This window comes from Ailuropoda melanoleuca, chromosome 11, assembly GCF_002007445.2.
Source record: "Ailuropoda melanoleuca isolate Jingjing chromosome 11, ASM200744v2, whole genome shotgun sequence".
NCBI lineage: Eukaryota > Metazoa > Chordata > Mammalia > Carnivora > Ursidae > Ailuropoda > Ailuropoda melanoleuca.
In genome coordinates, this window is record NC_048228.1 from 2,249,889 (window position 1) to 2,264,982 (window position 15,094).

The 15,094-nt window shown below is 57.9% G+C and overlaps 1 protein-coding gene across 6 annotated transcripts; it reads left to right on the plus strand.

The window, feature by feature from the left end:
* Positions 1-24: 24 nt before the first annotated feature.
* On the plus strand, positions 25-15,094 carry DFFB (DNA fragmentation factor subunit beta). 6 transcript variants are annotated; one of them, XM_019799857.2, is made up of 8 exons: positions 28-305; positions 1,353-1,494; positions 2,715-2,740; positions 6,064-6,319; positions 7,118-7,197; positions 7,288-7,458; positions 9,201-9,301; positions 13,890-15,094. In XM_019799857.2, the coding sequence occupies exons 1-8, from the start codon at positions 183-185 to the stop codon at positions 14,122-14,124; spliced, it is 1,134 nt and encodes a 377-aa protein (XP_019655416.1). In that variant the 5' UTR covers positions 28-182; the 3' UTR covers positions 14,125-15,094. The 6 variants fall into 6 exon arrangements, 4 of the variants coding, with proteins under 4 accessions (XP_019655414.1, XP_019655416.1, XP_002919465.1 ...); XR_004628675.1 differs by lacking the exon at positions 2,715-2,740 and having other exon boundaries at positions 25-305; positions 1,353-1,479; positions 6,131-6,319; positions 7,581-9,301; positions 13,890-13,937; XR_004628676.1 differs by lacking the exons at positions 2,715-2,740; positions 13,890-15,094 and adding an exon at positions 13,227-13,264 and having other exon boundaries at positions 25-305; positions 1,353-1,479; positions 6,131-6,319; positions 7,581-9,301.

Genomic DNA, 15,094 nt, shown 5'->3' on the forward strand with positions numbered 1-15,094 from the left:
TCCTCTTCCACGGGCCTTCTGGGTAATGGAGTTTCCGGGGCACTCCGTGCGACCTTCGTCCCCGCAGCAGAGTCCACAGGGCGGAGGACCCCCGCCGCTCAGCTGATATCTGCGGCCTGCGCGACGACGCGCCTGAGCCGCCCGCCAAGCAGGTGCCGCCGGCGGGCTCGGAGGCCCTGAGGATGTTGGCGGTGTTTCGGAAGCCCAAGACGTTCAAGCTGCGGGCTGTGCACAGCCAGGAGAAGTTCGGGGTGGCGGGGAGGAGCTGCCAGGAGGTGCTGCAGAAGGGGTGCCTCCACTTGCAGGTGCCTGGCGCGGGGTGGGACGTGGGGCGGACTGGCTGGCGCCCCGTGCAGGTGCCTGTGGCTAGGGTCCGGGGACCGGGCGCGTCCTCTCACTTCTTCCTCTGGTTCCCGAGCCCCATTCGGCGGGAGTTTGCGGAGGGCTTCTGGGGCAACACCTCCCCCTTCTGACCGTGAGGATCGCGGCAGCCCTGGCCTGAGATTCTGGGACTCCGGTTCGAGCGCACGTTTGCTAATTTGCTGTGTGCGCCAGAGCACAGCCCCTCGGCCTCTCTGGGACTCAGTTTGCCCTTCTGTAAAAGGAAGGGCTGTGCTCAGAGGCCCACGAAAGGCCCTTCTAGCACTATTGTTCCAGCGATTTCAGTCATCATTCTTACTGGATTTTTACTGCATTTGTTTTCTCGGCTGGACTTGGACTTGGAGCAGGGCGGGTTGTGGGTGTGTGTATAAGTGGGGCGCAGGTGCGGGAGGAGTTGCCATCCGCGTTCATAAAACTCAGTGTCGAGCAGGTGTTAGCCAACTGGTGGTACCTCGAGCTGGTTATGCCTTGTCAGCCCGAGGCCATGAGTCCTTTCCAGTAAGATGTTCTCCTTCATGAATCATCGCCCAAGGAAGCAGAGTGCGCTGAGTGGGGGAGTCCTGACACCAGTCAGGTGATGCGCCCTCTTGATGGGGGTGTGTTTATGGGCTTAGTGGAAGCAGTCAGGTGTCGTTTTCTGAAACAGGCTGGGATTTTCAGTGCCCTTCAGGAGCTCACGTCGAAAGGGTCTGTGTGGTGAATCCTGCAAAATCGTCCCCACGGTGTATACATTTTTACATGACTTGTATTTTAGAATGACCTGCAGGAGGTGTCTGTTTCGACAGGTGGGTCCTTGAGACCCCAGCCCTGTCTCAGGTGCTTGTCCACCTGTAGAATGCAGATGGCATTGGCTCGTGATTCTTTGAAACGCTTGTGAGGACCGCAGTGGAAAGGTTCAGGTTCCTGCTGTCAGGGTGGGCCTGCCTGAGACCCAACACAGACGCATCCTGCCCTGTCCTCCCTCTCCGCAGCTCCCGGTCGCCGGCTCCCGCCTGTGCCTCTACGAAGATGGCACGGAGCTGACTGGAGATTACTTTTGGAGCGTCCCTGACAACTCGGAGCTGGTGGTTCTCACCTCGGGCCAGACCTGGCAAGGCTGTAAGTGGCAGGGACGTGGGAGCGTGGCAGGGAAGCTGGACTGGCTTTGGAGGTGCTGGGGGCCTGCCATGGATACCAGCCTGGGAAGGGAAGGGTCTTCCCGCCCCAAACTCCCAAGGGGGCAGCCCCCGGCATCAGGAGAGCTGTCCCTCCTCTTGCCCAGGAGCCCAGTTTTCCAGTTGGGTGTTTCAGGTGTCTTTTCTTCTTTTCTGAGTTCTTTAAATTTTATGTTCATTTGAGGTGTCCTCGTAACTCCCGAGGGCAGAAGGGAGGGATTGTGGGGTTGGTGTCTGCACAGGTTTGTGGGTGAGGCAGAGCCAGAGGGAGGGACGCCATTCCACGCAGGTGGGCCATGCGGCTCCGAGGGCAGGGGCAGTGGCTGGAGCCATGCTCGGTGTCTGTCCTGCGTTGGTGTCCGCTGGCTGGTGCACTCTCACGTTGGGGGCCTTGTCAGAGCAATTGCTTTCAGGAGTGGTTCTTCAGGGGTGTCTGTGTTTAAGCACCAGCTAGATGACAAGTTCCACGCTGCAGCCGTAGGCCAGTGGCAAAGCGAGCGTGCTCTCCTCCTAGGAGGGTTGTCTGGCTCTTATGCAAAGTGCCTGACATTTCAGGAGATGTTTCTGATGCCCCAGGAAGGAAGTGGCAGCCCGGAGGATGGAGATATCTGCCTCTTCGGCCCGAGGGCCAGAAGGACGCCCCACAGTAGTGTGCCGTGGGGTTGGGACTCTGCTGTCAGTAGTGAGGGGTGACCCATCTAGTGTGTGCTCTGAGGTCGTGAGTGCTTTTTCTCTGTGGGGGCCTTTTCCTTCTGGAAGAGGCAGCCTGAAAGCAGAGTCACCGTGATGCCACCTGGGATGGCCCCTGGCAGGAGGCAGGGACTGGGCAGGACAGGGTTGTGGTCCTGAGAATCTTTGGCTGTTCCTTCTCTTTCCCATTTCATGGTGTAGTTGAGAGCAGACCAGGCTGGGTTGCTCTCCTCCCTGCTCCCACCTACCCCTCCTTGTCTCCCTCCATCCCACTCTCTGTCTCTCTCTTCTTCCCTCTCTCTTTCTCTCTCGCTGTCTCTCCCTCCCTCTGTCTGTCTCTTCTGAGACCACTAGTCATTTTACTTGGTGAACTTCTTTAAAGAAAAAGTTGAAATTGTCTATTTTGAAATCGTGATAGATTCATAGGAAGCTGCAGAGACAGTGTCCCCTAAAGGGTGCACCTGATAGAGTCCTAGCGCAGCATCCGAGCCTGGAGGCTGACCTTGGTCCAGGACGTGTGTTCTGTGTCGTTTTATCACTGTGTGGGCTCGTGTATTTGCGGTCAAGGTACAGAAGCACCCCCCACAAGGTTCTCCCGCACGCTGCCCCTTTATAACCATGCCTGCCCCTCCCACCCCCGCCATCCCTCATCCTTGGCAACCACTGATGTGTTCTCCATCTCTGTAACGTTGTAATCTCGGGAACATGACGGAAATGGAATCACACAGCGTATGATCTTCTGAGATGGGCTTTCTCACTCAGCAGCAAGCCCCGAGATCCACGTATGTGGTGTGTGTACCCGTAGTCTGTTCCTTTTTCTCACTGAGTGGCATTCCGTGACGCGGCCGTGCCACAGTTTACCCATTCACCTCCTGAGAGATGTTTTGGTTTCTGGCTTTGAGCTATTGCGTATAAAGCCCACATGGCCAGTCATGTACAGGTTTTTGTGTGGACATAAGTTTGCATTTCTTTGGAATAAATGTCCAGAGTGCAGTTGCTGGGTCATATCGTGTGTGTTTAATTTTAAAAGACGAGGCTGTCCACTCTTGTCACGTCTGTTTAACGCTGTTCTGGAGGTTTTGCACAGGGCAGTTAGTCCAGAAGAATAAAGGCATGCAGATTGGAAAGGAAGAAGTAAAACTATCACTAGTCACAGATGCTGTGGTCTTGTGTATAGAACATTCTAAGGAATCCACTAAAAAACTATTAGGACTGATCAGTGAGTTCAGCAGCATCGCGGGACACAGGATCGATACATGAAACCCAGCTTTGTTTCTGTACACTTGCAGTGAGTAACCTGAAAATGAAATTAAGGGAACAATTATGTTTACAACAGAATCAAAAAGAATAAAATACTTAGGAATAAATGTAATAAAAGAAGTGCCAAACTTATATTCTGAAAAGTATAAAAATTGTTCCAAGAAAATAAGGATTTAAATACCTGGGAAAATATACTGTGTTTATGGGCCAGAAGGTTTAACACTGTTAAGATGTCATCAGTCCTCAAGCTGACCTGTAGATCATCCCAGTCCCTCTTGGAATTCCAGGTGGTTCCTTTGCAGAAATCGACAAGCTGATGCTAATCCCTGATTCAAATGTAATTTCAAAGGACCCGGAGTAGCCAAAACAACCTTGAAGAAGAACACAGGAGGAGCCCTCGCTCTTCCTAACATGAAAACTTACTACAAAACAACGGTAGTCAAGACACTGGACTAGAAGATACTCCAGAAGGGAACCGATGGGTCTGTGATCAGTGGATGGTGCCAAGGGTGCCAAGACCTTCCAGTGGGGGAAAGAATAATCTCTAATAAGTGGTCCTGGGACAGCGGGACATCCAGGTGCTGAAGAGTGGGCCCGGTCCTCACCTGGCACCATATACGAAAATCAACTCAAAATGGGTAAGTGACCTAAATGCAAGAGCTAAACATGTAAAACCCTCAGAAGAAAACCCAGCAGTCAGTCTTCATGACCTTGAGTTTGACTAAGGATTCTTATATATGACACCAGAAACATGAACTAGAGAAAAAAAATAGATTCATTTGACTTCAGAATGTAAGACTTTTGTAACACCATCAAGAAGGTGAAAAGACAACCCACAGGATGGGAGAAGAAAGTCGCAAATCGTGTATCAGGCCAGGGACTTGTATCCGGAATAAATCAAGAACTCTAACAACCCGGTCATTCATCATCGGGGAAATGCGAATCACACCCACAGTGAGGCACCGCCTCGCACCCGCCGGTCACAAGCTGGTGAGCACGGGAGGAACCGGAGCGCTTGCCGTTGCCAGAGGGTGGGAAGTGGTGCCGCCGCTGTGGGGGACAGGCTGGTGGCTCCCCCGATGATCCGAGTCAGCTGTGACCCCGCAGTCCACCCCAGCACACACCCCAGAGAAACAAAAGCACACGTCCACATGAAGACTTGCGCATCATTATTTCTAGAAGCATTGTTCATGATGGTCAAAAGGTGGAACCCCAATAGCGTCCCGAGAGACAAAGGGGTAAACAAAGTGTGGTGCGTTCGCACAGTGGAATATATACTGACCGCTCGGAAGGGGATGGACAGCCTCACGCGAGGGAAAGGAGGCGAGGATAGAAGATCACGTATCCCGTGATCTCGTTCGTATTGAAATGTGCAGAGCGGAGACATCGACAGAGACAGAGACTGGTGGTGGTTTCGGGCTGGGGGCGGGGGTGCAGGGAGGGGGATCCCAGCTGACCGATGCAGACTCCGTTTTCGAGGCGATGCGGGTGCTCTGATCTGCAGATGGTGGTACAGCTCGGTGAGCAAACTAGGGAGCACGGGGTTGTACCTTTCGAGCGGGTGAATTGTGAGGGGTGGGGATCCCATCTCGATAAAGTGGTTTTTTGTAGAACAGAGCAGTGAACTGCGTTCCAGAGTCACGGCACCTGTCCCGTGTCCAGCTTCGGGTGGTGTGGCTGTCTGCTGCCCCAGCAGCCCGGATGGGTGTGCAGGGTGGTCTTGGTGTGGGTGGTGCGGTCGGCCGTCCATCTGTCCTCTCTGGGGAAGTGTCTCTTTGTCCATAAGTCTTTTGTCCGTCTTCTCACGGAGTTTTTAACTGTTGAGTTTTGGGTTTTTCTCATGATGAGTTCTGGATACGAGTCTTTTGTGAGGTGTGGCCTGTGGGCATTCCTTCCTGCTCTGTTGCTTGGCTGTGCGTCCCTGGAACAGACTTTCACCGAGAGAAAGTTTTCCATTTTGATGAAGCCCATATTGTCAGTGCTTTCCTTTTGTGCTTGTGCTTTCCACGTTAAGTCCAGAAACTTCTCACCAAGCCCTTGGGCTGGAAGAGTTTCTTGCAGTCTTTCTGCAGCAGTGGATGTGGTCGTGGGATTTTTGTCTTTAGCCCATCAAGGGTGGATGATTCTGGTTGATTCTTGAGCATTGAACAGCCTCTGGTCCCTGGAACCACCCCACTGGGCCTGGGGCATCGTTCTTCGTGCACATGCTGGCCGAGGTGTCACGGAGGGTCTTGGTGGACTCTGGTTCTGCTGGGTGCTCCATGCTTGCTCGGCCATGAGCAGGTGTGTGTGGGGGCTCTTGGGGGGGGGGCAGCACTGTGGTGGGGAGATCCAGAGGGGGGTCTAGAAGGAGGCCCATGGATGTGGGAGGTTTCATTTGGAGAAGAGAAGGGCAGCCACTCGCTTGGGTGCTGTCCCCTCCACACCTGACCCTGCATCGCCTGTGGGGTGGGTCCCCGGGCCCAGGCGCAGGGGAACGGCTCACTGGTGTCTGGGGCCCAGGACATCCCTGAGGTTGGGCAGTTCCAGAAGTGAGGAGGTGCTGGACGTGTGGAGAGCCCGTTCTCACGGCCGGCAGCTCCATGTCTCCCGCGGCAGCACTCAAGGACTGCTGGCTCTTCTGTCGGTCCCCCTTCTGGTGGCAGATGTGAGTGACCTCGGTCGCTTCCTCAGCGCGTTCCACAAGCCGCACGCGGGGCTCATCCAGGCCGCCCGGCAGCTGCTCTCCGACGAGCAGGCCCCGCTGCGGCAGAAGCTGCTGGCCGACCTCCTGCACACAGTCAGCGAGAACATCGCGGCCGAGACCAGGGATGAGGACCCGCCATGGTTCGAAGGTAGCTGGGGTGCTGGGAGCGGGAGGGCTTGCTCAGAGCCGGCTGTGCGGGGGGGACCGGACCCTGCTGCAGTTCCCGGGCCGGGGCCTGTCTCTGCTCTCGCAGCCCTGGGGCTGGCCTTTTTATTTCTGAACTGTAGAAAAGTGACACAACATAAAATTTCCATTTTAACCAGTGTGAGTGTGTAGTTTAATGGGGTTGAGCACATTCACCCGGGCGTGCAGCCGTCACCGCCATCCTTCTCCAGCACCTTCTCAGGTTCCTCAACTGAAACTGTCCTATGAGACACCAGCCCCTGTGGCCGCTCCGCGTGCACGGCAGCCCCCTGGTGCCCCCGTGTGCAAGCTCTGTCTCTGATCTGCCCCCCGCAGGGCCTCACACGGGATCACACAGCATGTGTCCTGAGCCTGGCCGGTTTCACTCAGCACCGTGCCCTTGGGGCCATGCGTGCCATCCGTGTGTCACAGCCGCCTTCCTTCTTCAGGCTGCTCTCTTTCTGCTGCGTGGCTGGACCGCATTTGCTGGTCTGTCACCTGGCCACGGACACGGGGTGCGTCTCCCCCTGGGCTGGCCTTTAAGCCCATGGACGAGGGGGCTAGGGGGGCAGGAGCAGAGGCCCTGGGTGCCGTCTAGATGCCCAGTGGGGGGGCCAGGGGAGCCTCCCCAGGCAGAGAACCCGGGGTGGGTGAGCAGGACACAGCACGATTCTCGGACGAGGCCGGCGGTGCGCGCAGCCTGCCGCCGGGAGAGCGCGGCCGGGGGACGCCAGGGGAGCTCATCTTGTCTCGCTCCTGGCAGGCTTGGAGTCTCGATTCCAGAGTAAGTCTGGGTACCTGAGGTACAGCTGCGAGAGCCGGATCCGGAGCTACCTGAGAGAGGTGGGTGTGCGGGCGGGGCCGGCTGCGGGTGTCGGGACGCCGAGCGCCGGCGTGCCGCAGTGTCCCGCAGTGTCCCCTGCTCTCCTCCAGGTGCACTCTTACGCCTCTTTGGTCAGCATGGAGGCTCGGGACGAGTATTCCCGCGTTGCTGATCTCATGTGCCGCAAGCTCCGGGCGTCCCGGTACAACGGCAGCTACTTCGACAGAGGCGCCAAGGCGGGCGGCCGGCTCTGCACGCCGGAAGGCTGGTTCTGCTGCCAGGTGCGCCGTGGGCCGTGGATCCCTCTGAGCCAGCCTCCCGTGGCTTCCCTGGGTAGCCCTGCGGGCGTTGGCCTGAGGGAAGGGTCAGCTCAGCCCATGGTTCTCCGACTTCGGTGGCCTAGGAACCCCCCATCCGGCAGATGGTCGGTGGAAGACGCACGCTTGCCGGCCACCCCCCCGCCCGCTGGTTCAGCAGCCCTTCTGACAGCTTCCCCGGTGGTGCTGCCGGTCTGGACCCTCCTCTGAGAACCGCTGACGTGGTCGGGAGCGCACAGTTGCACTGGGAGTGGAGGCCTCCCCTCGGCCCCGTTGGGAGGAGAGTGGGGGGCAGATAAGGGAAGGACAGTTTCACAGCTTCTGAAATGCAGTGTCCCCCCCAAGGGAAGCCTACTAGATGGCAGCTCAGATTTCAGGATTTGTGGCCAGATGTGACCTGGTGGGTTCCCAGCAGCTGGAAGCAGTGTTCTGGGCCTCATTCCGGACACTCGGAGAAATTACAGAGGCACCACTTGCCAACAGGGGCTACTGACCAGGGTCATGGAGCTTGGCCTTTGCAAGGAGGGGCAGGGGCTGTCCTGCTGCCCATGCCTCCTTCCTGGTTTCCTGGGCTTCTTCGAGTACCTGGGTTCCTTTGCATGTCCAGTAAAATTTCCCCCCACTTGTGGCCTGAGGGTACAGAGCAGGCCCTGGAGGCGGGCATGGCCTCCCTCCCATAGGCGGGCTCCCTGTGCTTTTCTGCCTGGGCAGTTCCTTCTGTGGGTGAGGGGCCCTGACCAGCAGAACACTGCTCCTTCCCAACCAACTTCCTGTTAGCCTGCAAATGACCCCAGCTACTCTCCATGAGCATCACCTGAGCCCAGGTGTTTCGTGGGGGAGGAGCAGAGACGAAGACTTCACCCTGACATCATCAGGAAGCTCGAGGTCCGAGGCCTGTAAGCGAGTGAGGGCGGTGGGCTTGGAGCTGGGAGGCTGTGCAGGCCCTCAGGGGACAGGCCAGTCCTAGGTGCGGTGAGTGGGGGCCTTCAGGGAAGAGGTGACACTTTAAAGCTGGGTTGAACAATGCAGTGGGAGTGGACAAGTGACCTTGCGGGGGGACAAGGGTGAGGAAGCGGGGGTAGCGGGCTCTGTTGGGGAGCTGGAAGCCTTGGGGGTGGCGAGTGTAGGATGGGGGATGGGGGCCACGGCACGTGGCGTGTGCTCAGCAGACGTCTGGGTAGGAGTGACTGAAGCATGGCGTGGCCAGGAACGCCGACCACAGGAAAACTGAAGCCGGGCAGTTCAGACTCTTTGACGTCTCTGATGCCCAGGCACTGTGTTGGGATTGTAGGGAAATACCGGGAAGGCGTGTGGAGCAGATGGAAAGGTAGCAGCCAGTGTGTGGGCTGGGCCGTGGGCTTTCATTCCCCACGCCGGGGCGAGTGGTGGCAAGTGCTCGCAGGCGCGTGGGGAGGGCTGGAGACGGCAGGTGTGGGGCATGGAGACCCCGGAGGCGCATGGTCGGGAAGCTGGCATTCCTCACAATGGCAGGAGCTAGCTTGTCCCCTTGGCCAATGCAGAGTATCATACTGGGGGTCACAAGGGAAAAGGGGGAGACTGTTCCAAAGACAGAATTGCTAATTGCTTCAGACAGCATGCTGTTTACCAGGACTGAATCCGCTACTGGGGGGGACCTTCTTCTCAGCTATGAGGCCAGTGGGTTAGAGCTGAGCTCACTTTGTGGACCTTGTTCTCTTTTGACCTAGGGTCCTTTTGACGTGGACACCTGTGCCTCCAAACACTCCATCAATCCCTATGGTAACAGGGAGAGCCGGGTCCTCTTCAGCACGTGGAACCTGGACCACATGTGAGTGTGGGTTCCGTAGACGTCAGGACTGTCCGTTGTTGTGAACTAAGTATATAGACCCAAAGAGCACCTGCTGGGGCCTGTCTACGCCGTGGCGTCCGTGGCTGGCTGGCTGCCTTGTGTTTGCTGTGCTGAGCTTGTGGGTTATGGACCCAGCCATGTCCTGGGCACGTAGGGTGGGTGGGAGACACACTCCTAACCTGTGTGGGTAGGTGTCCTTCACTGTGGCGGGCTCTGACGGGAACTGGTCCGGATCCCCGCCCACATCCATGCGACCTGGCACATGTCCCCCTGTCCCGTTCAGCTCCCATCTGTGCGGCCCAGTGGGCATTGTCACGACATTGCACTCGGGGCGGGGGAGCTCCCGCCTCAAGCAGGACGATCTCAGAGCGGGAGCTCTGATACAGCATGTGGGGCATTCCTTGCTTTCACCCGGGTGTGTGAAGTTTCCCCCGGGAACTGCTCCTCTGCGTGTGGGTCCTTGTGAGACTGGTTGGTCCAGGCCTTTCCCCTGCAGGTCTGAGCTTGAGGATGGACGGAGCGGACTCACACGTGGTGCCGCGCCGTGCTTCTCCATCCTAAGTCCTGCTCACGGGGACGCGTTTGTCCTGCTTCTCTGTCCTGTGTCCTGCTCCTGGGGACGTGTTTGTCGTGCTTCTCCGTCCTGCGTCCTGCTCACGGGGACGCGTTTGTTGTGTTTCTCCGTCCTGCGTCCTGCTCACGGGGACGCGTTTGTAGCTTCGGAGCGTTTGTTTTCCCAGGGGCAGAGCGCTTCACCCTGTGACTAGAATGTCATTTGAACCTGCATTTCCGTGTGTACGGGTAGGCGTGTCTGGTCTTCGAGTTGCCACTCTTATAAGACTGCCTGGGGTGAGCACTTGCTCGGGACGTGCCCGCATGGTCTCCTGTTCCGGGCCACGTAGGTGTGGTCCACGGGCTGGCGGCAGCTTCAGCATCTGGGGACTGGTCAGGAAGGCAGATTCTCAGGCCCTGCCAGCCATTCCCCGGCCACCGGGGAGGGGGTGCACATCCAGGGGAGAAGGGCCGTCCTGGTGCCTGAGCTGCGGGGCTGGGCCTCCCCCCTTCTGACGGGCGCTGAGCACCCCAAGATGCCGTCTGGGCTCCCCAGCTCATCGCCTGCTACCTTCCATGACCCGTTGGGGCATGGGGACATTGATCTGGGGCTCAGTCCCAGCTTTGAAGGGTGGGACAGACCAGCCTGGAGCAGAGTGCCGACGAGGCAGCAGAGGCGGGAGCACTGTTTCTGAAACGGTGGCTTCGGTCATATCTTCGTCTGTAAGTGCAGCACGTACACCTTCCAGCAAACCGGCCGGCTTCTCTGTGCGTCTGACCTCCAGCCTCCTTCCCGACCTCAGACGCGTTGCTTCTGTGCGGGTCCGTGGGCGCTCCGTGCTCTTCCGTCTTGGAAGACGTCCCTGTAGCCTGTACTCCCGCGTGCTTATTTGGGGCGCCGGGGGTCCCCCTTCAGAGCCGGGAAGGCAGGATGGCAGGGTCTCCGGGCGTCAGCCTGCTCTCTGCCTCTTCGGTGGCATCTCTGGGTCGTCTCTTTCTCCTTGAATGTGGCGTGTGCAGGGGCCGATTTTTCCTTCACGTTCTCGCTGGGACTTGTCTTTGTTCTGAGACGACTTTCTCCTGGATTTTGGAAAACTCGTAAGCATTTATTAGTCACGACTTTTTGGCTTCTCCCTGTCTGGCTGTTCTGGAACTCTCCGCGGCTGCGTGCTGGGCCTTCTCGTCCTGGCTCCCCTGTGCCGCATCTGGTCATTCAGACCCCAGCTCTGCTGTGGTGTTCCCGGCCACGTCCGGCCACGGGCTGAGCTGTGGCCCCGCATTCGTACATCGAAGCCCTGGTGGCTGGCGTGACTGTCTAGGGATGGGTCCTCAGGGCGGCTGTGACGAGGGTGGGCCTGACCTGCGGGACTGTCCGGTGAGGACGCAGTGAGGAGGTCGCCTCTCTGAGCCAGGAACTCTCAGCACACCCTGGCCAGCTCCGGCCAGCCACCCAGCCGCAGAACTGGGGGAAGCTACATCTGTTGCTTGCACCCCTAGCGCGTGGTGTCTGCGATGCACCTGGGCCACCTCGCACGCTTCCCTGTCGTTCATTCACTCATTCCCTCTGCAGCTGTGATGCCTCCCGTCTGTCCACCGAGTCCATATTTCCTTCCTGGAAGTGCTTCTGCGTTCTTTGTAAAACAAATCTTTCTATACCAGTCTGTTTTCATCATATTTTTTATTTATTTTAATTTTATTTTTTATTTTTTTGAAGATTTTATTTTTAAGTAGTCTCTAACACCCAGCCTGGGGCTTGAACTCACAACCCTGAGATCAAGAGTCACGTGCTCCCCTGACCAAGCCAGCCAGGCACCCCTTTTTCATTGTTATTTCTATTTTAAATCTCGTTGGTTATTCATTTTAAGCATATTTGTTTTATGGCTGTAAAGAATTTAGCTATGTCCAAAGAGAGGTGTGGCCTATGCCCCCGACCTGTGGGAGGTCACCTCGAAGCCCTCGGAGTGTCCTGCCTGTGAGCGTCCTTGTTCCCCTGGGGGCTGTGTTTTGCTGCACGGTCTAGCAGTGTGATTGGGGTGGGGCTGTTGGTCTCATGGGGGCCGGAGATGAGGCCCGTCATTGGGTGGCCAGCCATGCCCGTGTGTCAGAGTCCCAGTGAAGACTGGACACCGAGGCCCAGGGAAGCATCCCCACCTGGCGCCACCCCACGCGTGTGTTCACCGCCGCTGCCAAGGGGGGTCCTCTACCCTCCATGGGGAGAGGGCGGCCGGAGTCTTGCACCTGGAACTTTTCTGGACTCTACCTGTGGGTCCCTTCCCTTGGCTGATTTTAATTTGCATCCTCTTGTGATTATAAACCACAGCCTTGAGTATAACAGTGTCCAGGGGCTTCTGAGCCTGCTGAGCAAACTGGGTGGTCTTGGGGAGCCCTGGACTTTACAGTTGGCTTCAGAAGAGGTCTCGGGGAGCCCTCCCTAAGCTCTCAGCGGTCTGCTTCAGAGGCTGTAACCCGGGTCTTTCTCGGGGGTCCTTGCCCGTTGTGTTGCGCTCCTTGCCACGTTGGTGTGTCTGGATTCCAGTTCATCCTCGGTGGGATTGTTTTCTGTAGACGTTCTGTGTGCGCTGGCTTGTCCTGTCCCCACAGAGTGGTTTTGCATTTGTCTCTGCCGGACACCCAGGGCTTTCAGTGGCCCTGAAACCACTGAGTATTAATTTCTAGCTTGGCTCCCACGCCATGTGGTGGCACGAGGTCGGACTGCATGTCTGTGAACGGTGAGCTGAAGGTCCTGGTTTTCTAGGTGACTGTGGAAACGGTCATGCTGTTGGTGCTCCCTGAATCCTACCTCCTGCTGTGGGCACCTTGTGTGTCCTCCCCGCACCTCCCGCTGCTGAATAAGGCTCGGCCACGTGGCTCCAGCAGACAGGATGCCAGTGGAGGCCTGAAACGTGCTTGTTCACTGGGGCCCGTTCTCTGGGTGCTGCCGTCACCAGGGAGGAGCCTGGCCTGGCTCCTTGAGGGTGAAAAGCGCCGTGGGGAGAAAGCCCAGCCCCCAGTCAGCCGTCCAGCCAGCACAGCCCCAGGAGTCGGTCAGGGTCAGCAGGAGCCCTGCCACACTGACCCTCACAAGCCACTGTTCTGGGCCTGGGTATGCAGCTGTAGCAGCTGATGGGGTGGCTTTCTCTCCCTCCCCAGAGCCCCGGGCTCCCTGCCATTCCCATTCCCACACTGATGGCTGCAGGGGGCTGTCAGTCCCACCTCCCGGGCACTCCCCTGGGGCTCTGCAGGAGGGTGGCTCACCCCTGCAGGTCAAGCGTGGACGTCTCTGTTTCTGGCAGTGGGGGGCCCCCTTGTTTCTTGTGATCTCAAGCATGTACTTCTTTTCCCCTTTATTCAGCATTTCTCCGTGCGGTGGGGACGCGAGTCTGTGTGGTTTGGTCTGCCAGCTCCGGTACTTGTGAGGCCTCCTTGTTGGTCTGCAGGCTTCCGTACCTGTTAGTACAGGGCTTTAAATGGTTTGTTCATAAGTGAAACAGGTTTACAGCAAGTATGGGCACACACAAGCACAAGGCTCGGGTTGGAAAGACAGACGTCAGCCCTGACCATGACGCTCTCCGGGGAGGACACGGGTTCTGCTGAGGAACTTGCTCACTGTGAGGACAGACGTTGGTGGGGACTGAGGACGCTGGGCTTGACCCCTTTCCCTCGGCATACTTCCCAGGACTTAAAGATGTGCATGGCCCCAGCGTCCTGCAGGAGACAAGCCAAGTTGCTTGTACCAGGCCGGGCTGGTGGGCGTGGCCGCGTGCGGTGATGCCCCGGTGAAGGACAGTCCCCCAGTCCTCCTGCCGCTGACAGCAAGAGGAGGTGTCCTTGCCGTGCTGCTCCTTTGGGGTGTTTCCAAGCGCGGCTCCTTTTGAAATCTGAACCATCGTGCTCACGTCTTTTCCTGAAGCCCCCACGTTGGTTCACGGTTCAGCTGTGCTGTCCTAGCAGGCGTCCTGGCAGGTGCCGTGGGATGGCGATGGCGCACAGTGACCGGCTCTTACTTCCTGTACAGAATAGAGAAGAAGCGCACGGTGGTCCCCGCGCTGGCTGAAGCCATTACGGAGCGAGACGGCAGAGAAGTGGCCTGGGAGTATTTTTATGGCCTGCTCTTCACCTTGGAGAACCTGAAGTTGGTCCACATCGCCTGCCATAAGAAGACCACCCACAAGCTCGGCTGTGACCCACGCAGAATCTACCAACCGCAGACGAAGCCGAAGAGACGGCGGCCGGCCCGGAAGTGCCGGTGACGGGCCACACGTGCCGCCTCCCTGGCACGTGCCATTCCAGTGGCTGCTCTTCTGTGCTCGTCACTGCGGTGGCTCCTGGAGACACTTCAGGGGTCGTCCTACAGATTCCGACCTCACTACATTTCTCAGTCGGCCTTTGCCCCTCCGAGAGCCCAAGCGCGGGACGACCAGTTTGGTGCATGGCCGGGGCGTGGGTGGGTCGGCCGGGACAAGGCACTGTCCTCCACTCAGGGGCCCCTCCTGCCCTGATGGTCCTGCTGCCGTGCGCACGCCCAGTGGCCTCCACATGGACTCGGCGTCAGGCCAGACGTGGCCACGTGGTCCTGGGACAAGTAGTCTGTGTCAGCTCTCGGCTGGGTCTCCACTCCGCGGCGAATGCAGAGCTCTGTCCTCGGGGTGTTTCTGATGGCTCCCGAGGGTTGCTGCCCCCTTGGGGTAAAACATTTGTATTCCGTAAAGCAGGTGCAAGGACACGTGCTGCCGTGCCCTTTGTGATGGCAGAGAGCGGGAGACTGTCCACGTGTGTCCGCAGGGGAAGGGCTGACTGTGGTCTCGTGCTGAACCACAGGAAACTGCTGTTCTTGTAAACTAGAAGTACTCAGATGTCGTGATTACCCGTCGACATTGTGGAAAGCGGGGCAGCAGTTTTGTGTTTCTGTACGGAAACGGGGTGCTGTGCGTCAGGCTGCTCCACGCGGAGTGTGACCTGCTGATTTTATAACGTCTGTGCTTGTGTCACACGTGTGTTAGTGCACGTGGGACAGTCTGCGAGGAAATGTGCCGTCGGGACAGCGGTGACCCTGGGGATGTGGTGGGCATGCACTGGGTTATAAAGGGCTAACTTTCTAGGGGGCGCCTGGGTGGCACGGCGGTTAAGCGTCTGCCTTCAGCTCAGGGCGTGATCCCGGCGTTGTGGGATCGAGCCCCACATCAGGCTCTTCTGCTATGAGCCTGCTTCTTCCTCTCCCAC

Bases quoted from the DNA above. Each gene is read 5' to 3' on its own strand.
- DFFB (XM_019799857.2), top strand. From the start codon at position 183: ATGTTGGCGGTGTTTCGGAAGCCCAAGACGTTCAAGCTGCGGGCTGTG. The intron at 306-1,352 runs GTGCCTGGCGCG...CCCTCTCCGCAG, and splicing joins AGGGGTGCCTCCACTTGCAG to CTCCCGGTCGCCGGCTCCCG. The intron at 7,198-7,287 runs GTGGGTGTGCGG...GCTCTCCTCCAG, and splicing joins TCCGGAGCTACCTGAGAGAG to GTGCACTCTTACGCCTCTTT.